At 45.6% G+C, this 25,303-nt stretch overlaps 1 protein-coding gene across 1 annotated transcript in view; it reads right to left on the bottom strand.

The window, feature by feature from the left end:
- CMTR1 (cap methyltransferase 1) overlaps positions 1-25,303 on the bottom strand; it is a 65,412-nt gene that overhangs the window by 25,349 nt on the left and 14,760 nt on the right. Inside the window, exons 4-13 of the mRNA XM_073671687.1 lie at positions 24,940-25,085; positions 23,983-24,141; positions 23,634-23,726; positions 22,180-22,251; positions 21,363-21,457; positions 20,682-20,754; positions 5,275-5,473; positions 4,769-4,887; positions 4,581-4,677; positions 4,348-4,480 (exon numbers count right to left, since the gene is read on the bottom strand). Of these exons, the coding sequence (XP_073527788.1) occupies positions 4,348-4,480; positions 4,581-4,677; positions 4,769-4,887; positions 5,275-5,473; positions 20,682-20,754; positions 21,363-21,457; positions 22,180-22,251; positions 23,634-23,726; positions 23,983-24,141; positions 24,940-25,085 (1,186 nt within the window). The remainder of the gene's footprint in view (positions 1-4,347; positions 4,481-4,580; positions 4,678-4,768; positions 4,888-5,274; positions 5,474-20,681; positions 20,755-21,362; positions 21,458-22,179; positions 22,252-23,633; positions 23,727-23,982; positions 24,142-24,939; positions 25,086-25,303) is intronic.

Below are 25,303 nucleotides of genomic sequence, written 5' to 3'. Positions count from 1 at the left end.
AATGTATGTACACAGTGACTGCACCAGCAGAATAGTGAGTGCAGCTCTGGAGTATAATACAGGATGTAACTCAGGATCAGTAATGTAATGTATGTACACAGTGACTGCACCAGCAGAATAGTGAGTGCAGCTCTGGAGTATAAAACAGGAGGTAACTCAGGATCAGTAATGTAATGTATGTACACAGTGACTGCACCAGCAGAATAGTGAGTGCAGCTCTGGAGTATAATACAGGATGTAACTCAGGATCAGTAATGTAATGTATGTACATAGTGACTGCACCAGCAGAATAGTGAGTGCAGCTCTGGGGTATAATACAGGATGTAACTCAGGATCAGTAATGTAATGTATGTACACAGTGACTGCACCAGCAGAATAGTGAGTGCAGCTCTGGAGTATAATACAGGATGTAACTCAGGATCAGTAATGTATGTACACAGTGACTGCACCAGCAGAATAGTGAGTGCAGCTCTGGAGTATAATACAGGATGTAACTCAGGATCAGTAATGTAATGTATGTACACAGTGACTGCACCAGCAGAATAGTGAGTGCAGCTCTGGAGTATAATACAGGATGTAACTCAGGATCAGTAATGTAATGTATGTACATAGTGACTGCACCAGCAGAATAGTGAGTGCAGCTCTGGGGTATAATACAGGATGTAACTCAGGATCAGTAATGTAATGTATGTACACAGTGACTGCACCAGCAGAATAGTGAGTGCAGCTCTGGAGTATAATACAGGATGTAACTCAGGATCAGTAATGTATGTACACAGTGACTGCACCAGCAGAATAGTGAGTGCAGCTCTGGAGTATAATACAGGATGTAACTCAGGATCAGTAATGTATGTACACAGTGACTGCACCAGCAGAATAGTGAGTGCAGCTCTGGAGTATAATACAGGATGTAACTCAGGATCAGTAATGTATGTACACAGTGACTGCACCAGCAGAATAGTGAGTGCAGCTCTGGAGTATAATACAGGATGTAACTCAGGATTAGTAATGTATGTACACAGTGACTGCACCAGCAGAATAGTGAGTGCAGCTCTGGAGTATAATACAGGATGTAACTCAGGATCAGTAATGTATGTACACAGTGACTGCACCAGCAGAATAGTGAGTGCAGCTCTGGAGTATAATACAGGATGTAACTCAGGATCAGTAATGTAATGTATGTACACAGTGACTGCACCAGCAGAATAGTGAGTGCAGCTCTGGAGTATAATACAGGATGTAACTCAGGATCAGTAATGTAATGTATGTACATAGTGACTGCACCAGCAGAATAGTGAGTGCAGCTCTGGGGTATAATACAGGATGTAACTCAGGATCAGTAATGAAATGTATGTACACAGTGACTGCACCAGCAGAATAGTGAGTGCAGCTCTGGAGTATAATACAGGATGTAACTCAGGATCAGTAATGTATGTACACAGTGACTGCACCAGCAGAATAGTGAGTGCAGCTCTGGAGTATAATACAGGATGTAACTCAGGATCAGTAATGTAATGTATGTACACAGTGACTGCAACAGCACAATAGTGAGTGCAGCTCTGGAGTATAATACAGGATGTAACTCAGGATCAGTAATGTAATGTATGTACACAGTGACTGCACCAGCAGAATGGTGAGTGCAGCTCTGGAGTATAATACAGGATGTAACTCAGGATCAGTAATGTAATGTATGTACACAGTGACTGCACCAGTAGAATAGTGAGTGCAGCTCTGGAGTATAATACAGGATGTAACTGATGATCAGTAATGTAATGTATGTACACAGTGACTACACCAGTAGAATAGTGAGTGCAGCTCTGGAGTATAATACAGGATGTAACTCAGGATCAGTAATGTATGTACACAGTGACTGCACCAGCAGAATAGTGAGTGCAGCTCTGGAGTATAATACAGGATGTAACTCAGTATCAGTAATGTATGTACACAGTGACTGCACCAGCAGAATAGTGAGTGCAGCTCTGGAGTATAATACAGGATGTAACTCAGGATCAGTAATGTATGTACACAGTGACTGCACCAGCAGAATAATGAGTGCAGCTCTGGAGTATAATACAGGATGTAACTCAGGATCAGTAATGTAATGTATGTACACAGTGACTGCACCAGTAGAATAGTGAGTGCAGCTCTGGAGTATAATACAGGATGTAACTCAGGATTAGTAATGTATGTACACAGTGACTGCACCAGCAGAATAGTGAGTGCAGCTCTGGAGTATAATACAGGATGTAACTTAGGATCAGTAATGTATGTACACAGTGACTGCACCAGCAGAATAGTGAGTGTAGCTCTGGAGTATAATACAGGATGTAACTCAGGATTAGTAATGTATGTACACAGTGACTGCACCAGCAGAATAGTGAGTGCAGCTCTGGAGTATAATACAGGATGTAACTCAGGATCAGTAATGTAATGTATGTACACAGTGACTGCACCAGCAGAATAGTGAGTGCAGCTCTGGAGTAAAATACAGGATGTAACTCAGGAACAGTAATGTAATGTATGTACACAGTGACTGCACCAGCAGAATAGTGAGTGCAGCTCTGGAGTATAATACAGGATGTAACTCAGGATCAGTAATGTAATTTGTGTACACAGTGACTGCACCAGCAGAATAGTGAGTGCAGCTCTGGAGTATAATACAGGAGGGAACTCAGGATCAGTAATGTAATGTATGTACACAGTGACTGCACCAGCAGAATAGTGAGTGCAGCTCTGGAGGATAACACAGGATGTAACTCAGGATCAGTAATGTAATGTATGTACACAGTGACTGCACCAGCAGAATAGTGAGTGCAGCTCTGGGGTATAATACAGGATGTAACTCAGGATCAGTAATGTAATGTATGTACACAGTGACTGCACCAGCAGAATAGTGAGTGCAGCTCTGGAGTATAATACAGGCTGTAACGCAGGATCAGTAATGTAATGTAAGTACACGGTGACTGCACCAGCAGAATAGTGAGTGCAGCTCTGGAGTATAATACAGGAGGTAACTCAGGATCAGTAATGTAATGTATGTACACAGTGACTGCACCAGCAGAATAGTGAGTGCAGCTCTGGAGTATAATACAGGATGTAACTCAGGATCAGTAATGTAATGTATGTACACAGTGACTGCACCAGCAGAATAGTGAGTGCAGCTCTGGAGTATAATACAGGAGGTAACTCAGGATTAGTAATGTAATGTATGTACACAGTGACTGCACCAGCAGAATAGTGAGTGCAGCTCTGGAGTATAATACAGGCTGTAACGCAGGATCAGTAATGTAATGTATGTACACAGTGACTGCACCAGCAGAATAGTGAGTGCAGCTCTGGAGTATAATACAGGATGTAACTCAGGATCAGTAATGTAATGTATGTACACAGTGACTGCACCAGCAGAATAGTGAGTGCAGCTCTGGAGTATAATACAGGAGGTAACTCAGGATCAGTAATGTAATGTATGTACACAGTGACTGCACCAGCAGAATAGGGAGTGCAGCTCTGGGGTATAACACAGGAGTTAACTCAGGATCAGTAATGTAATGTATGTACACAGTGACTGCACCAGCAGAATAGTGAGTGTAGCTCTGGAGTATAATACAGGATGTAACTCAGGATCGGTAATGTAATGTATGTACACAGTGACTGCACCAGCAGAATAGTGAGTGCAGCTCTGGAGTATAATACAGGATGTGACTCAGGATCAGTAATGTAATGTATGTACACAGTGACTGCACCAGCAGAATAGTGAGTGCAGCTCTGGGGTATAATACAGGATGTAACTCAGGATCAGTAATGTAATGTATGTACACAGTGACTGCACCAGCAGAATAGTGAGTGCAGCTCTGGAGTATAATACAGGGTGTAACTCAGGATCAGTAATGTAATGTATGTACACAGTGACTGCACCAGCAGAATAGTGAGTGCAGCTCTGGAGTATAATACAGGATGTAACTCAGGATCAGTAATGTAATGTATGTACACAGTGACTGCACCAGCAGAATAGTGAGTGCAGCTCTGGAGTATAATACAGGGTGTAACTCAGGATCAGTAATGTAATGTATGTACACAGTGACTGCACCAGCAGAATAGTGAGTGCAGCTCTGGAGTATAATACAGGATGTAACTCAGGATCAGTAATGTAATGTATGTACACAGTGACTGCACCAGCAGAATAGTGAGTGCAGCTCTGGAGTATAATACAGGATGTAACGCAGGATCAGTAATGTAATGTATGTACACAGTGACTGCACCAGCAGAATAGTGAGTGCAGCTCTGGAGTATAATACAGGATGTAACGCAGGATCAGTAATGTAGTATGGAGGGTGTGCGGTTTCTCACCTTTCAGAGTTAGCCGGTCGGCTTGTCACTGACTTGAAGAGAGAAACGCGGTCAAAGCAGCAGTACAGCAGGTAGATGAGACCGATACTAAACGGGGTAAACAGGTCAAAGGTCTTACAGATGAAATGTCCTCCTAATTTGGTCACAAAGAAACAATGAAATGTAAGAAAACGTAGAAAATAAGCTAGAGGAATAAGAAAGGCATGACAGACAGACGGACAGACAGATGTCACCTGTCCTGACGACAGACAGTCCCACCAGGCACTGGCAGAGCAGCAGCTGTTTGCTGAGAATCTCCTGAATATTTTCCTGACCCTCCACAGAGAATCCCTGCAAGAAGAACAAGGTGGAGACCCAGCTAAGGATCGTATCCATCATGGCTGACAGATTTCCTGTATGTCGCTGCTTTTGTCTCACGTACCCCGTCCGCCATCATGAAGTGCACGCCCTTGTGGTCTGTATTGTCCATGACAAAGTTGCGGAAGGCCGTGATGTTCTCCGGACGAGTGACGTCCCCGTCCCCATCCACCCCACCTTCACCTGAAATGTAGAAGAGGAGAAATGACAGGAACGACATAAAACTGGAATCGGCAATAAGAAAGAGCGATTATCAAGATCTCTGCCTCCCGCGAATGAGAATATTCTCATTTGTATCCAGAGGCTTCTCACAGCGTAGAGGTTTGTTACAATGTATCGGTCTGGACAATCCTCTGTGAGCTAAACACAGCAGCCGTAGAGATTTCCTTTCCTAATAGTTTGTTGCTCTGCTCTCCTGACAAAAGCCTTAAGATGTGACCAAACCCGAAAATGTCTGGCCTAAGTATCAAGGTAACAAAGTCTACAACATAAAGTAATGGAAGGACTTTGTCTTCAATGTTATTTGGTTTGTAGCCAAGGTGATTTCTATAGGACAATCATGAGACTTACCGTAATAAGGTTCGAAGAGTTCGCTGGAAGCAGAGTAGAAGTCCTCAAGCTTGAAGTCGTTGGGACCCTTGAGGGTCATACCAAACCCTTTGGCGTGCCACTTTTTCCTCCATAAGACGTACTCCGAAAATCCACCGGGTCCGGCGCAGACATCCGCAAAGTAAAGCAACTCAGATTCTCGCTCTTTCAGCAGCGATTTCTAAATAACACGATGGAAAAGACAAAACCAATAACCAGAAAGGAAGAAAATATACAAAACGCAACTAGTGATAAAAGAGCAGATGTCTGATATCTATAATATAACGGGGGATGCGTCCCTCTGTCTGAAGCCTCGATAGACAGCGCATGCGTGACGCACAGTCTGGCTCTGGAGCCGTTACAGGTAAGAGGTGTATGGCGCCGGAGATCGCGGTGTGTGTACACACTGAACGTCTACCGCGATCTCCGGCGCCATACTTACCTGACCGGGAGGAGCGTTGAAGCGGCGCCTCTCTTCGCTCCGGCGCCGCACTCCTCCCCCGGCCTCCGGCAGAGAGGACGCAGCAGCGCTGGAGCACAGAGAAGGAAGGTGAGTATAACTGTTTATTTTTTTTGTATGTGTGTACAGCGTGAAAGTGATGAGGGGGCCACACATACCAGGATTGGGGGGTGAGGGGTGCCACACATAACAGGATTGGGGGGTGAGGGGACCATGCATACCAGGATTGGGGGGGTGAGGGGTAACATGCATACCAGGGCTGGGGGATGAGGGGTACCATGCATACCAGGACTGGGGGATGAGGGGGCCATGCATACCAGGACTAGGGGATGAGTGGGCCATGCATACCAGGACTGGGGGATGAGTGGGCCATGCATACAAGGATTGGAGGGTGAGGGGACCATGCATACCAGGATTGGGGGATGAGGGGGCTAAGCATACCAGGATTGGGGGATGAGGGGTACCAGACATACCAGGATTGGGGGAAGAGGGGAACCAGACATACTAGGATTGAGGGATGAGGGGGCCATGCATACCAGGATTGGGGGGATGAGGGGTAACATGCATACCAGAATTGGGGGATGAGGGGTACCATGCATACCAGGATTGGGGGATGAGGGGTACCATGCATTCCAGGATTGGGGGATGAGGAGTGCCATGCATACCAGAGTGGGGATGGGGGGTGCCATGCATACCAGGATTGGGGGATGAGGAGTACCATGCATTCCAGGATTGGGGGATGAGGAGTGCCATGCATACCAGATTGGGGATGTGGGGTGCCATGCATACGAGGATTGGGGATGAGGGGCCAATGCATACCAGGATTGGAGGTTGAGGGGTACCATGCATACTAGGATAGGGGATGAGGGGTACCATGCATACCAGGATTGAGTGGTGAGGGGTACCATGCATACTAGGATTGAGGGGTAAGGGGTACCATGCATACCAGGATTGAGGGATGAGAGGTACCATGCATACCAGGATTGAGGGGTGAGGGGTACCATGCATACCAGGATTGAGGGGTGAGGGATACAATGCATACCAGGATAGGGGGATGAGGAGTGCCATGCATACCAGGAATGAGGGGTGAGGGGTACCATGCATACAAGGATCGAGGAGTACCATGCATACCAGTATTGGGGGATGAGGGGTACCATGCATACCAAGATTGAGTGGTGAGGGGTACCATGCATACCAGGATTGAGGGGTGAGGGGTACCATGCATAGCAGGATTGGAAGATGAGGGGTACCATGCATACCAGGATTGGGGGATGAGGGGTACCATGCATACCAGGATTGGGGGATGAGGGGTACCATGCATACTAGGATTGAGGGGTGAGGGGTACCATGCATAGCAGGATTGGAAGATGAGGGGTACCATGCATACCAGGATTGAGGGATGAGGGGTACCATGCATACCAGGATTGAGGGGTACCAGGCATACCAGGATTGGGGGATGAGGGGTGCCATGCATACCAGGATAGGGGGATGAGGAGTGCAATGCATACCAGAATTGGGGGATGAGGGGTGCCATGCATGCCAGGATTCGGATGAGGGGCCATGCATACCAGGATGAGGGGCGCCATACATGCCAGGATTAGGGATGAGGGGTGCCATGAATACCAGGATTGGGGGTGAGGGGTGCCATGCATACCAGGATTGGGGGGTTAGGGGACCACACATACCAGGATTGGGGGGTGAGGGGTACCATGCATACCAGGATTGGAGGGTGAGGGGGCCACACATACCAGGATTGGGGGATAAGAGGGCCACACATACCAGGATTGGGGGATGAGGGGTGCCATGCATACCAGGATTCGGATGAGGGGCCATGCATACCAGGATGAGGGGCGCCATACATGCCAGGATTGGGGATGAGGGGTGCCATGAATACCAGGACTGGGGGTGAGGGGTGCCATGCATACCAGGATTGGGGGGTGAGGGGACCACACATACCAGGATTGGGGGGTGAGGGGTACCATGCATACCAGGATTGGAGGGTGAGGGGGCCACACATACCAGGATTGGGGGATAAGAGGGCCACACATACCAGGATTGGGGGATGAGAGGTACCATGCATACCAGGATTGGGGGATGAGGAGTACCAGACATACCAGGATTGAGATATGAGGAGGCCATACATACCAGGATTGGGGGATGAGGGGTACCATGCATACCAGGATTGGGGGATGAGGGGTACCATACATACCAGGATGGGGGGAAGAGGGGTGCCATGCATACCAAGATAGGGGATGGGGGGTGCCATGCATACCAAGATAGGGATCTGGGGGGGCCATGCATACCAGGATTCGGATGAGGGGTACCATGTATACCAGGAATGGGGATGAGGGCAGCACATACCAGCATGGGAGACCATATACCAATAAAAATGCTCGCTACCCGGGCGTAGAACGGGTTCAATAGCTAGTATAACTGTATACAAGTGACGAGTACACAGCAACTACCTACTTACCAATCCTGAGTTACCTGTTGTATTATACTCCAGAGCTGCACTCACTATTCTGCTGGTGCAGTCACTGTGTACATACATTACATTACTGATCCTGAGTTACCTCCTGTATTATATTCCAGAGCTGCACTCACTATTCTGCTGGTGCAGTCACTGTGTACATACATTACATTACTGATCCTGAGTTACATCCTGTATTATACTCCAGAGCTGCACTCACTATTCTGCTGGTGCAGTCACTGGGTACATACATTACATTACTGATCCTGAGTTACCTCCTGTATTATACTCCAGAGCTGCACTCACTATTCTGCTGGTGCAGTCACTGTGTACATACATTACATTACTGATCCTGAGTTACCTCCTGTATTATATTCCAGAGCTGCACTCACTATTCTGCTGGTGCAGTCACTGTGTACATACATTACTGATCCTGAGTTACCTGCTGTATTATACTCCAGAGCTGCACTCACTATTCTGCTGGTGCAGTCACTGTGTACATACATTACATTACTGATCCTGAGTTACCTACTGTATTATATTCCAGAGCTGCACTCACTATTCTGCTGGTGCAGTCACTGTGTACATACATTACATTACTGATCCTGAGTTACCTCCTGTATTATACTCCAGAGCTGCACTCACTATTCTGCTGGTGCAGTCACTGTGTACATACATTACATTACTGATCCTGAGTTACCTACTGTATTATATTCCAGAGCTGCACTCACTATTCTGCTGGTGCAGTCACTGTGTACATACATTACATTACTGATCCTGAGTTACCTCCTGTATTATACTCCAGAGCTGCACTCACTATTCTGCTGGTGCAGTCACTGTGTGCATACATTACATTACTGATCCTGTATTATACTCCAGAGCTACACTCACTATTCTGCTGGAGGAGTCACTGTGTACATACATTACATTACTGATCCTGTGTTACATCCTGTATTATACTCCAGAGCTGCACTCACTATTCTGCTGGTGCAGTTACTGTGTACATACATTACATTACTGATCCTGTATTATAATCCAGAGCTGCACTCACTATTCTGCTGGAGGAGTCACTGTGTACATACATTACATTACTGATCCTGTGTTACATCCTGTATTATACCCCAGAGCTGCACTCACTATTCTGCTGGTGCAGTCACTGTGTACATACATTACATTACTGATCCTGAGTTAAATCCTGTATTATACTCTAGAGCTGCACTCACTATTCTGCTGGTGCCGTCACTGTGTACATACATTACATTACTGATCCTGAGTTACCTCCTGTATTATCCTCCAGAGCTGCACTCACTATTCTGCTGGTGCAGTCACTGTGTACATACATTACTGATCCTGAGTTACATCCTGTATTATACCCCAGAGCTGCACTCACTATTCTGCTGGTGCAGTCACTGTGTACATAAATTACATTACTGATCCCGAGTTACATCCTGTATTATACTCCAGAGCTGCACTCTCTATTCTGCTGGTGCAGTCACTGTGTACATACATTACATTACTGATCCTGAGTTACATCCTGTATTATACTCCAGAGCTGCACTCACTATTCTGCTGGTGCAGTCACTGTGTACATACATTACTGATCCTGAGTTACATCCTGTATTATACCCCAGAGCTGCACTCACTATTCTGCTGGTGCAGTCACTGTGTACATACATTACATTACTGATCCTGAGTTACCTCCTGTATTATACTCCAGAGCTGCACTCACTATTCTGCTGGTGCAGTCACTGTGTGCATACATTACATTACTGATCCTGTATTATACTCCAGAGCTACACTCACTATTCTGCTGGAGGAGTCACTGTGTACATACATTACATTACTGATCCTGTATTATACTCCAGAGCTGCACTCACTATTCTGCTGGTGCAGTTACTGTGTACATACATTACATTACTGATCCTGTATTATAATCCAGAGCTGCACTCACTATTCTGCTGGAGGAGTCACTGTGTACATACATTACATTACTGATCCTGTGTTACATCCTGTATTATACCCCAGAGCTGCACTCACTATTCTGCTGGTGCAGTCACTGTGTACATACATTACATTACTGATCCTGAGTTAAATCCTGTATTATACTCTAGAGCTGCACTCACTATTCTGCTGGTGCAGTCACTGTGTACATACATTACATTACTGATCCTGAGTTACCTCCTGTATTATCCTCCAGAGCTGCACTCACTATTCTGCTAGTGCAGTCACTGTGTACATAAATTACATTACTGATCCTGAGTGACATCCTGTATTATACTCCAGAGCTGCACTCACTATTCTGCTGGTGCAGTCACTGTGTACATACATTACTGATCCTGAGTTACATCCTGTATTATACCCCAGAGCTGCACTCACTATTCTGCTGGTGCAGTCACTGTGTACATACATTACATTACTGATCCTGAGTTACCTCCTGTATTATACTCCAGAGCTGCACTCACTATTCTGCTGGTGCAGTCACTGTGTACATACATTACATTACTGATCCTGAGTTACCTCCTGTATTATACTCCAGAGCTGCACTCACTATTCTGCTGGTGCAGTCACTGTGTACATACATTACATTACTGATCCTGAGTTACATCCTGTATTATACCCCAGAGCTGCACTCACTATTCTGCTGGTGCAGTCACTGTGTACATACATTATATTACTGATCCTGAGTTACCTCCTGTATTATACTCCAGGGCTGCACTCACTATTCTGCTGGTGCAGTCACTGTGTACATACATTACATTACTGATCCTGAGTTACATCCTGTATTATACCCCAGAGCTGCACTCACTATTCTGCTGGTGCAGTCACTGTGTACATACATTACATTACTGATCCTGAGTTACATCCTGTATTATACTCCAGAGCGGAACTCACTATTCTAATGGTGGAGTCACTATGTACATACATTACATTACTGATCCTGAGTTACATCCTGTATTATACTCCAGAGCTGCACTCACTATTCTGCTGGTGCAGTCACTGTGTACATACATTACTGATCCTGAGTTACATCCTGTATTATACTCCAGAGCTGCACTCACTATTCTGCTGGCGCAGTCACTGTGTACATACATTACATTACTGATCCTGAGTTACATCCTGTATTATACTCCAGAGCTGCACTCACTATTCTGCTGGTGCAGTCACTGTGTACATACTTTACATTACTGATCCTGAGTTACCTCCTGTATTATACTCCAGAGCTGCACTCGCTATTCCGCTTGTGCAGTCACTGAGTACATACATTACATTACTGATCCGGAGTTACATCCTGTATTATACTCCAGAGCCGCACTCACTATTCTGCTGGTGCAGTCACTATGTACATACATTACATTACTGATCCTGAGTTACCTCCTGTATTATACTCCAGAGCTGCACTCACTATTCTGCTGGTGCAGTCACTGTGTGCATACATTACATTACTGATCCTGTATTATACTCCAGAGCTACACTCACTATTCTGCTGGAGGAGTCACTGTGTACATACATTACATTACTGATCCTGTATTATACTCCAGAGCTGCACTCACTATTCTGCTGGTGCAGTTACTGTGTACATACATTACATTACTGATCCTGTATTATAATCCAGAGCTGCACTCACTATTCTGCTGGAGGAGTCACTGTGTACATACATTACATTACTGATCCTGTGTTACATCCTGTATTATACCCCAGAGCTGCACTCACTATTCTGCTGGTGCAGTCACTGTGTACATACATTACATTACTGATCCTGAGTTAAATCCTGTATTATACTCTAGAGCTGCACTCACTATTCTGCTGGTGCAGTCACTGTGTACATACATTACATTACTGATCCTGAGTTACCTCCTGTATTATCCTCCAGAGCTGCACTCACTATTCTGCTAGTGCAGTCACTGTGTACATAAATTACATTACTGATCCCGAGTTACATCCTGTATTATACTCCAGAGCTGCACTCTCTATTCTGCTGGTGCAGTCACTGTGTACATACATTACATTACTGATCCTGAGTGACATCCTGTATTATACTCCAGAGCTGCACTCACTATTCTGCTGGTGCAGTCACTGTGTACATACATTACTGATCCGGAGTTACATCCTGTATTATACCCCAGAGCTGCACTCACTATTCTGCTGGTGCAGTCACTGTGTACATACATTACATTACTGATCCTGAGTTACCTCCTGTATTATACTCCAGAGCTGCACTCACTATTCTGCTGGTGCAGTCACTGTGTACATACATTACATTACTGATCCTGAGTTACACCCTGTATTATACTCCAGAGCTGCACTCACTATTCTGCTGGTGCAGTCACTGTGTACATACATTACATTACTGATCCTGAGTTACCTCCTGTATTATACTCCAGAGCTGCACTCACTATTCTGCTGGTGCAGTCACTGTGTACATACATTACATTACTGATCCTGAGTTACATCCTGTATTATACCCCAGAGCTGCACTCACTATTCTGCTGGTGCAGTCACTGTGTACATACATTATATTACTGATCCTGAGTTACCTCCTGTATTATACTCCAGGGCTGCACGCACTATTCTGCTGGTGCAGTCACTGTGTACATACATTACATTACTGATCCTGAGTTACATCCTGTATTATACTCCAGAGCTGCACTCACTATTCTGCTGGTGCAGTCACTGTGTACATACATTACATTACTGATCCTGAGTTACATCCTGTATTATACCCCAGAGCTGCACTCACTATTCTGCTGGTGCAGTCACTGTGTACATACTTTACATTACTGATCCTGAGTTACCTCCTGTATTATACTCCAGAGCTGCACTCGCTATTCCGCTTGTGCAGTCACTGAGTACATACATTACATTACTGATCCGGAGTTACATCCTGTATTATACTCCAGAGCCGCACTCACTATTCTGCTGGTGCAGTCACTATGTACATACATTACATTACTGATCCTGAGTTACATCCTGTATTATACTCCAGAGCTGCACTCACTATTCTGCTGGTGCAGTCACTGTGTACATACATTACATTACTGATCCTGAGTCACATCCTGTATTATACTCCAGAGCTGCACTCACTATTCTGCTGGTGCAGTCACTGTGTACATACATTACATTACTGATCCTGAGTTACATCCTGTATTATACCCCAGAGCTGCACTCACTATTCTGCTGGTGCAGTCACTGTGTACATACATTACATTACTGATCCTGAGTTACATCCTGTATTATACTCCAGAGCGGAACTCACTATTCTAATGGTGGAGTCACTATGTACATACATTACATTACTGATCCTGAGTTACATCCTGTATTATACTCCAGAGCTGCACTCACTATTCTGCTGGTGCAGTCACTGTGTACATACATTACTGATCCTGAGTTACATCCTGTATTATACTCCAGAGCTGCACTCACTATTCTGCTGGCGCAGTCACTGTGTACATACATTACATTACTGATCCTGAGTTACATCCTGTATTATACTCCAGAGCTGCACTCACTATTCTGCTGGTGCAGTCACTGTGTACATACTTTACATTACTGATCCTGAGTTACCTCCTGTATTATACTCCAGAGCTGCACTCGCTATTCCGCTTGTGCAGTCACTGAGTACATACATTACATTACTGATCCGGAGTTACATCCTGTATTATACTCCAGAGCCGCACTCACTATTCTGCTGGTGCAGTCACTATGTACATACATTACATTACTGATCCTGAGTTACCTCCTGTATTATACTCCAGAGCTGCACTCACTATTCTGCTGGTGCAGTCACTGTGTGCATACATTACATTACTGATCCTGTATTATACTCCAGAGCTACACTCACTATTCTGCTGGAGGAGTCACTGTGTACATACATTACATTACTGATCCTGTATTATACTCCAGAGCTGCACTCACTATTCTGCTGGTGCAGTTACTGTGTACATACATTACATTACTGATCCTGTATTATAATCCAGAGCTGCACTCACTATTCTGCTGGAGGAGTCACTGTGTACATACATTACATTACTGATCCTGTGTTACATCCTGTATTATACCCCAGAGCTGCACTCACTATTCTGCTGGTGCAGTCACTGTGTACATACATTACATTACTGATCCTGAGTTAAATCCTGTATTATACTCTAGAGCTGCACTCACTATTCTGCTGGTGCAGTCACTGTGTACATACATTACATTACTGATCCTGAGTTACCTCCTGTATTATCCTCCAGAGCTGCACTCACTATTCTGCTGGTGCAGTCACTGTGTACATACATTACATTACTGATCCCGAGTTACATCCTGTATTATACTCCAGAGCTGCACTCTCTATTCTGCTGGTGCAGTCACTGTGTACATACATTACATTACTGATCCTGAGTGACATCCTGTATTATACTCCAGTGCTGCACTCACTATTCTGCTGGTGCAGTCACTGTGTACATACATTACTGATCCTGAGTTACATCCTGTATTATACCCCAGAGCTGCACTCACTATTCTGCTGGTGCAGTCACTGTGTACATACATTACATTACTGATCCTGAGTTACCTCCTGTATTATACTCCAGAGCTGCACTCACTATTCTGCTGGTGCAGTCACTGTGTACATACATTACATTACTGATCCTGAGTTACCTCCTGTATTATACTCCAGAGCTGCACTCACTATTCTGCTGGTGCAGTCACTGTGTACATACATTACATTACTGATCCTGAGTTACATCCTGTATTATACCCCAGAGCTGCACTCACTATTCTGCTGGTGCAGTCACTGTGTACATACATTATATTACTGATCCTGAGTTACCTCCTGTATTATACTCCAGGGCTGCACTCACTATTCTGCTGGTGCAGTCACTGTGTACATACATTACATTACTGATCCTGAGTTACATCCTGTATTATACCCCAGAGCTGCACTCACTATTCTGCTGGTGCAGTCACTGTGTACATACTTTACATTACTGATCCTGAGTTACCTCCTGTATTATACTCCAGAGCTGCACTCGCTATTCCGCTTGTGCAGTCACTGAGTACATACATTACATTACTGATCCGGAGTTACATCCTGTATTATACTCCAGAGCCGCACTCACTATTCTGCTGGTGCAGTCACTATGTACATACATTACATTACTGATCCTGAGTTACCTCCTGTATTATACTCCAGAGCTGCACTCACTATTCTGCTGGTGCAGTCACTGTGTACATACATTACATTACTGATCCTGAGTTACATCCTGTATTATACCCCAGAGCTGCACTCACTATTCTGCTGGTGCAGTCACTGTGTACATACATTACATTACTGATCCTGAGTTACATCCTGTATTATACTCCAGAGCTGCACTCACTATTCTGCTGGTGCAGTCACTGTGTACATACATTACATTACTGATCCTGAGTCACATCCTGTATTATACTCGAGAGCTGCACTCACTATTCTGCTGGTGCAGTCACTGTGTACATACATTACTGATCCTGAGTTACCTCCTGTATTATACTCCAGAGCTGCACTCACTATTCTGCTGGTGCAGTCACTGTGTACATTACATTACTGATCCTGAGTTACCTCCTGTATTATACTCCAGAGCTGCACTCACTATTCTGCTGGTGCAGTCACTGTGTACATACATTACATTACTGATCCTGAGTTACATCCTGTATTATACTCCAGAGCTGCACTCACTATTCTGCTGGTGCAGTCGCTGTGTACATACATTACATTACTGATCCTGAGTCACATCCTGTATTATACTCCAGAGCTGCACTCACTATTCTGCTGGTGCAGTCACTGTGTACATACATTACATTACCGATCCTGAGTTACATCCTGTATTATACTCCAGAGCTGCACTCACTATTCTGCTGGTGCAGTCACTGTGTACATACATTACATTACTGATCCTGAGTTACCTCCTGTATTATACTCCAGAGCTGCACTCACTATTCTGCTGGTGCAGTCACTGTGTACATACATTACATTACTGATCCTGAGTTACATCCTGTATTATACCCCAGAGCTGCACTCACTATTCTGCTGGTGCAGTCACTGTGTATATACATTACATTACTGATCCTGAGTTACATCCTGTATTATACTCCAGAGCTGCACTCACTATTCTGCTGGTGCAGTCACTGTGTACATACATTACATTACTGATCCTGAGTCACATCCTGTATTATACCCCAGAGCTGCACTCACTATTCTGCTGGTGCAGTCACTGTGTACATACATTACATTACTGATCCTGAGTTACATCCTGTATTATACTCCAGAGCTGCACTCACTATTCTGCTGGTGCAGTCACTGTGTACATACATTACATTACTGATCCTGAGTTACATCCTGTATTATACCCCAGAGCTGCACTCACTATTCTGCTGGTGCAGTCACTGTGTACATATATTACATTACTGATCCTGAGTTACCTCCTGTATTATACTCCAGGGCTGCACTCACTATTCTGCTGGTGCAGTCACTGTGTACATACATTACATTACTGATCCTGAGTTACCTCCTGTATTATACTCCAGAGCTGCACTCACTATTCTGCTGGTGCAGTCACTGTGTACATACATTACATTACTGATCCTGAGTTACATCCTGTATTATACCCCAGAGCTGCACTCACTATTCTGCTGGTGCAGTCACTGTGTACATACATTATATTACTGATCCTGAGTTACCTCCTGTATTATACTCCAGAGCTGCACTCACTATTCTGCTGGTGCAGTCACTGTGTACATACATTACATTACTGATCCTGAGTTACATCCTGTATTATACCCCAGAGCTGCACTCACTATTCTGCTGGTGCAGTCACTGTGTACATACATTACATTACTGATCCTGAGTTACATCCTGTATTATACTCCAGAGCGGAACTCACTATTCTAATGGTGGAGTCACTATGTACATACATTACATTACTGATCCTGAGTTACATCCTGTATTATACTCCAGAGCTGCACTCACTATTCTGCTGGTGCAGTCACTGTGTACATACATTACTGATCCTGAGTTACATCCTGTATTATACTCCAGAGCTGCACTCACTATTCTGCTGGTGCAGTCACTGTGTACATACATTACATTACTGATCCTGAGTTACATCCTGTATTATACTCCAGAGCTGCACTCACTATTCTGCTGGTGCAGTCACTGTGTACATACTTTACATTACTGATCCTGAGTCACATCCTGTATTATACTCCAGAGCTGCACTCGCTATTCCGCTTGTGCAGTCACTGAGTACATACATTACATTACTGATCCGGAGTTACATCCTGTATTATACTCCAGAGCCGCACTCACTATTCTGCTGGTGCAGTCACTATGTACATACATTACATTACTGATCCTGAGTTACCTCCTGTATTATACTCCAGAGCTGCACTCACTATTCTGCTGGTGCAGTCACTGTGTACATACATTACATTACTGATCCTGAGTTACATCCTGTATTATACCCCAGAGCTGCACTCACTATTCTGCTGGTGCAGTCACTGTGTATATACATTACATTACTGATCCTGAGTTACATCCTGTATTTTACTCCAGAGCTGCACTCACTATTCTGCTGGTGCAGTCACTGTGTACATACATTACATTACTGATCCTGAGTCACATCCTGTATTATACTCCAGAGCTGCACTCACTATTCTGCTGGTGCAGTTACTGTGTACATACATTACATTACTGATCCTGAGTTACATCCTGTATTATACTCCAGAGCTGCACTCACTATTCTGCTGGTGCAGTCACTGTGTACATACATTACATTACTGATCCTGAGTTACCTCCTGTATTATACTCCAGAGCTGCACTCACTATTCTGCTGGCGCAGTCACTGTATACATACATTACATTACTGATCCTGAGTTACATCCTGTATTATACTCCAGAGCTGCACTCACTATTCTGCTGATGCAGTCACTGTGTACATACATTACATTACTGATCCTGAGTTACATCCTGTATTATACCCCAGAGCTGCACTCACTATTCTGCTGGTGCAGTCACTGTGTATATACATTACATTACTGATCCTGAGTTACATCCTGTATTATACTCCAGAGCTGCACTCACTATTCTTCTGGTGCAGTCACTGTGTACATACATTACATTACTGATCCTGAGTCACATCTTGTATTATACTCCAGAGCTGCACTCACCATTCTGCTGGTGCAGTCACTGTGTACATACATTACATTACTGATCCTGAGTCACATCCTGTATTATACCCCAGAGCTGCACTCACTATTCTGCTGGTGCAGTCACTGTGTACATACATTACATTACTGATCCTGAGTTACATCCTGTATTATACCCCAGAGCTGCACTCACTATTCTGCTGGTGCAGTCACTGTGTATATACATTACATTACTGATCCTGAGTTACATCCTGTATTATACTCCAGAGCTGCCCTCACTATTCTGCTGGTGCAGTCACTGTGTACATACATTACATTACTGATCCTGAGTTACATCCTGTATTATACTCCAGAGCTGCACTCACTATTCTGCTGGTGCAGTCACTGTGTACATACATTACATTACTGATCCTGAGTGACATCCTGTATTATACTCCAGAGCTGCACTCACTATTCTGCTGGTGCAGTGACTGTGTACATACATTACATTACTGATCCTGAGTTACATCCTGTATTATACTCCAGAGCTGCACTCACTATTCTGCTGGTGCAGTCACTGTGTACATAGATTACATTACTGATCCTGAGTTACATCCTGTATTATACCCCAGAGCTGCACTCACTATTCTGCTGGTGCAGTCACTGTGTACATACATTACATTACTGATCCTGAGTTACATCCTGTATTATACTCCAGAGCTGCACTCACTATTCTGCTGGTGCAGTCACTGTGTACATACATTACATTACTGATCCTGAGTTACATCCTGTATTATACTCCAGAGCTGCACTCACTATTCTGCTGGTGCAGTCACTGTGTACATACATTACATTACTGATCCTGAGTTACATCCTGTATTATACTCCAGAGCAGCACTCACTATTCTGCTGGTGCAGTCACTGTGTACATACATTACATTACTGATCCTGAGTTACCTCCTGTATTATACTCCAGAGCTGCACTCACTATTCTACTGGTGGAGTCACTATGTACATACATTACATTACTGATCCTGAGTTACATCCTGTATTATACTCCAGAGCTGCACTCACTATTCTGCTGGTGCAGTCACTGTGTACATACATTACATTACTGATCCTGAGTTACCTCCTGTATTATACTCCAGAGCTGCACTCACTATTCTGCTGGTGCAGTCACTGTGTACATACATTACATTACTGATCCTGAGTTACATCCTGTATTATACTCCAGAGCTGCACTCACTATTCTGCTGGTGCAGTCACTGTGTACATACATTACTGATCCTGAGTTACCTCCTGTATTATACTCCAGAGCTGCACTCACTATTCTGCTGGTGCAGTCACTGTGTACATACATTACATTACTGATCCTGAGTTACCTCCTGTATTATACCCAAGAGCTGCACTCTCTATTCTGCTGGTGCAGTCACTGTGTACATGCATTACATTACTGATCCTGAGTTACCTCCTGTATTATACTGCAGAGCTGCACTCACTATTCTGCTGGTGCAGTCACTGTGTACATACATTACATTACTGATCCTGAGTTACCTCCTGTATTATACTCCAGAGCTGCACTCACTATTCTGCTGGTGCAGTCACTGTGTACATACATTACATTACTGATCCTGAGTTACATCCTGTATTATACTCCACAGCTGCACTCACTATTCTGCTGGTGCAGTCACTGTGTACATACATTACATTACTGATCCTGAGTTACATCCTGTATTATACTCCAGAGCTGCACTCACTATTCTGCTGGTGCAGTCACTGTGTACATACATTACATTATTGATCCTGAGTTACATCCTGTATTATACTCCAGAGCTGCACTCACTATTCTGCTGGTGCAGTCACTGTGTACATACATTACATTACTGATCCTGAGTTACCTCCAGTATTATACTCCAGAGCTGCACTCACTATTCTGCTGGTGCAGTCACTGTGTACATACATTACATTACTGATCCTGAGTTACATCCTGTATTATACTCCACAGCTGCACTCACTATTCTGCTGGTGCAGTCACTGTGTACATACATTACATTACTGATCCTGAGTTACATCCTGTATTATACTCCAGAGCTGCACTCACTATTCTGCTGGTGCAGTCACTGTGTACATACATTACATTACTGATCCTGAGTTACCTCCTGTATTATACTCCAGAGCTGCACTCACTATTCTGCTGGTGCAGTCACTGTGTACATACATTACATTACTGATCCTGAGTTACATCCTGTATTATACTCCACAGCTGCACTCACTATTCTGCTGGTGGAGTTAGCTATAAAAATGAAGGTAAATCCTCACCCCCTGAGAGTCCTTGGGGTTAGTAAACATGTAATCAAACACGTGGTCGATATTCGCCATCTTCATTGCTGCCCTGTAGAAGAGATCATGAGAAATATTAACCTCAATGGCAGGAAACCATTATATACAGTGATGGCAGGCATCGCTCCATGCGGTCAGCCGTTGTTATAGACGTCCTCCTCCTCCTCCTCCTCCGACAATTTATTTTTATTAAATATGGTTAAAGCAACAGCAGACAACAGAGACAACAGAGACAGCAGAGACAACAGAGACAGCAGAGACAGCAGAGACAACAGAGACAGAGACAGCAGAGACAGAGACAGCAGAGACAGCACTGGGAGACGTATCTGTCTTTGGTTCCAAGATGGACTCGTTGCCTGGCAACCTGAGATATGATGAGGTTGCTACAATGTAACCTTAGTAACCTGTCAGACAGAACTCTCTAATCAGCCTGTGCTATTAACCCATTCCTGCTCAATGACGTGGCCAGATGGACAGGGGCCGGTGTACGGACTTCACTCCGGCCATCACCTGCTTCTGATAGAGATCACCACGCCAAAACCAAGCCGTCACACAGCGCCATCCGCAGGAAAATAAAAACGTTATGAGCCTCGGAAAATGACGACATGAACCACATTTTGACCATAGAGGTCTAGAAGGGAAAACCCCCACAGCGCTGACCTGTTCAGGAAGAAGACCCCCCGGATCATCTCATACGGGTTGGAACGCGTCCTGGCTCTTCTCATCTCTTCACCTTCCAACTCATCAAACGCACTCTACAGGGAAAGGAGCAGAAGTCAGGTGACTCGGGAGGAGCAGAAGTCAGGCGGCACGGAAGGGGCAGAAGTCAGGCGACACGGGAGGGGCAGAAGTCAGGCGACGCGGGAGGGGCAGAAGTCAGGCGACACGGGAGGGGCAGAAGTCATTGCGACACGGGAGGGGCAGAAGTCAGGCGACGCGGGAGGGGCAGAAGTCAGGTGACGCGGGAGGGGCAGAAGTCAGGCGACGCGGGAGGGGCAGAAGTCAGGCGACGCGGGAGGGGCAGAAGTCAGGCGACACGGGAGGGGCAGAAGTCAGGCGACGCGGGAGGGGCAGAAGTCAGGCGACACGGGAGGGGCAGAAGTCAGGCGACACGGGAGGGGCAGAAGTCAGGCGACACGGGAGGGGCAGAAGTCTGGCGACACGGGAGGGGCAGAAGTCTGGCGACACGGGAGGGGCAGAAGTCTGGCGACACGGGAGGGGCAGAAGTCTGGCGACACGGGAGGGGCAGAAGTCTGGCGACACGGGAGGGGCAGAAGTCTGGCGACACGGGAGGGGCAGAAGTCTGGCGACACGGGAGGGGCAGAAGTCTGGCGACACGGGAGGGGCAGAAGTCTGGCGACACGGGAGGGGCAGAAGTCTGGCGACACGGGAGGGGCAGAAGTTTGGCGACACGGGAGGGGCAGAAGTCTGGCGACACGGGAGGGGCAGAAGTCTGGTGACACGGGAGGGTTCAGACCTTGCACTCCAGGAGACTTCTGAGAAGGGGCTCTCGGCAGAACTCCGTCTCGTCGTCGATGATCTCCTTCCTCTGAAACACAAGATGGCGGTAAAAAGCGTTAAGTCACTGACCTGGGAGAGCGTCACTTACTACATTCCTTAATAATGTATTTTGGATCACCAGCACCCTTAAATTCAGAGTCACCCTAAAAAAAACTGTAGGTAGTTCACAGGGGAGATCGCTATCGCGTTCATGTTGGCTCCATTCACACCTGTCGCATCACTTCTTACCCACTTTCTGTGGAATGGAGTTGTAGTTTTAAATGGCACCATTTTTTTTTCCCACACGTTGCACTGAGAAATATAAATCCAAGTGGGGTGAAAAGGTGAAAAAAAAAAAGAAGCAATTCTGCCGTAACTTTTTGGGTTTCGTTTTCACAACCGTTCATGGTGCACTAAAAATGACCAGAAAAAACATGATTCTCCGGGTCTGTAGGATTACGGGCGATACCTAAACTTATTAGGTTTCTATTTATGATTTATTGGCTAAAAAAAAAAAAAGTGAGCTTTGTATAAAAAAAAAAAAAAAAAAAAAAAAAAACAAGAAATTGTTTTTTCATTGCTTTCTGAAAACCTCTAAACTTTTTATTTTTCTTTTTTATTGAGCGCCTACCTGTAAGTTTTTATTGATAATATTGTGGGGTAACATATGATGTTTTGATCGCTTTTTATTGCATTTTTTTGTAGGAAGTGCAGCGAACAAAGATCAGCGATCCTGGCGTTTCATTTTTATACTTTAATGTAAAACTTTATACTTTTTGATTATTTGTTTTCTTCATTTTCTTTATTTTTTTAGTCTCTTTAGCAGATTTGAACCTGTGATCGCTTTATTCTGCTTTATATCGCAGTATCTAGTGTAACTGACATTTTCCTGTGAAGCCCTATGGCAGCAAATGATGGCCTTCTGCCGGCACCCATGATGGCCTTCTGCCGGCACCCATGATGGCCTTCTGCCGGCACCCATGATGGCCTTCTGCCGCCACCCATGATGGCCTTCTGCCGCCACCCATGATGGCCTTCTGCGGGCACCCATGATGGCCTTCTGCGGGCACCCATGATGGCCTTCTGCCGCCACCCATGATGGCCTTCTGCGGGCACCCATGATGGCCTTCTGCGGGCACCCATGATGGTCTTCTGCGGGCACCCATGATGGCCTTCTGCGGGCACCCATGGCTGCCATGATAAGTCATTGATAAAGTTGCAGAGAGAACGCTGAGGGGGGTGTAAAGCTGTAATCAGTAAAAAAAAAAAGGGGGGGTATTATGAAAAATCCAAGGTGTTACACACATTCTGATTATGTCACGTGTTTTTACCCCTTGTATCTACATCTGTTCCTTCCTTCGTGGCTTTGCTGCCATCAGTCTGAATCTACAATGTGCACATTCGATAAGACTTCTGTACCGCACTTATTACCTTGCCCACGGTCATCCAGTCGGACAGCTCGTCAGCGTCCGGGATCTCAGTGCTGCACTCTGGGAACCAGTCCACTTCTTCATAAGCGGTGGCCTGCAATATCAGAGAGCAAGGTTGGGTCTCCCCGTGGCTCAGCGTTCATGTGTGTCCTCCTCCTCCTCCCATGGCTCAGCGTTCATGCGTGTCCTCCTCCTCCCATGGCTCAGCGTTCATGCGTGTCCTCCTCCTCCCATGGCTCAGCGTTCATGCGTGTCCTCCTCCTACTCCCATGGCTCAGCGTTCATGTGTGTCCTCCTCCTCCTCCTCCCGTGGCTCAGCGTTCATGTGTGTCCTCCTCCTCCTTGCTTACCTCAGGCATGTCCCTCCAGTCTATGTTCAGCTCCTTCTCAAACCCCTTCAGGATCAGACCAAGACCCCTGCGGCCCTTCTGCTTCGAGGCCTCCACGATCTCTTTTCGCCCTTGTCCAAATTTTCCCAGACCTTCACCCTCACGAAAACCCATCTTTGCCTGATAGAAGAAAGAAGAATCGGTGACACCCCAGAACCAGAGAGTTGTCAGAGGGCGTCTGTCACCATGACAGTGACGAGTGGTGCAGTCAGAGCCCCACCATACATAAGACAGGTCCCTCTGTCAAATCTTCCTGGCAGTCAGTCTCTACGCGGAGGCATGTTGTTTAATGCGGCTCAAGACGTGTCTAGGACAAGAGGCAGCCGTCTTACACAAACCATCGCCGGACTTTCCAAATTCGATATTAACATTTTTTTTTTTCTACTGTTTATAACTTGTTACCTAGGAGACCGACCACCACTACTCGGTCTAGCTTGTAAGCACTGCGCTGCTGAAAGCTAGTCGGGGTTAGAAGATAACAGTGCGCTACAGCAGAACTTACAAGATCGACAGGGAAGAGCTTGTAAGCACTGCAAATGTTTGGCCACCGATGCGTTTACAGCAGGGGTAGTCGGGTCTCCAGGCCTACAAGCTGTAAACAAATAAAAGTGTTAATAACACCTGCAAATTTTAGCGTTTTTTTGCCCACTTTCGTTGGTCCCGTCAGCGCTTACGTCCAAACACACACCCCCCCCCCCCCCCCACAAACCAAGATTCGGACGTATGCGCCGACGGGGCCATGAGCTACAATGTTGCCGGCAGAGTGATCGTGCATCATTTTTGGATGTATTCGCCTACCGGAGGCGGACACCCAGACGCAGTCTATCACACATCGGTAAGGTATCTCCCCTCGGTCTGTAAGAAACAGACCCTGAGAAGATTCGTTGCCAAGAAACATTTCTGTAAATCGATAGTTACCATGAGCTTCTGCGAGACGCTGTTAAACATGGCGTATCGAGAAGACGTTCCCTCCACCAGTGGGTCTGAGGCACTCTCTTTACCCCCGGAGCCGAATACCGGTCTCTTCTCATCAGTGTCGCTGTCGGAGCCACTCGTGGAAGACTCTGAAGAGAAAAAAGGAAAAATTAACATTTATAGGAAGAATCTCTTGTGACAAGTCCCTGAGGTCAGTTATGATTTGATGATGAACTTCTGTGGCGTCGGGGCGCGAGGTTCTCGGGCTCCAGGTGATCTATAGGTCGGCAGCTTTCATGGTGCTGCTTTCTGCAGACTCTAGATCTGTCCTTCAGGTTTCCTTTACCTTCTCCTCACTCCACTATTA

Source organism: Phyllobates terribilis, unplaced genomic scaffold, assembly GCF_046119375.1.
Source record: "Phyllobates terribilis strain yellow unplaced genomic scaffold, ASM4611937v1 Scaffold_3__8_contigs__length_932513732, whole genome shotgun sequence".
Lineage (NCBI taxonomy): Eukaryota > Metazoa > Chordata > Amphibia > Anura > Dendrobatidae > Phyllobates > Phyllobates terribilis.
This window is presented reverse-complemented; position numbering and strand designations above follow the sequence as displayed.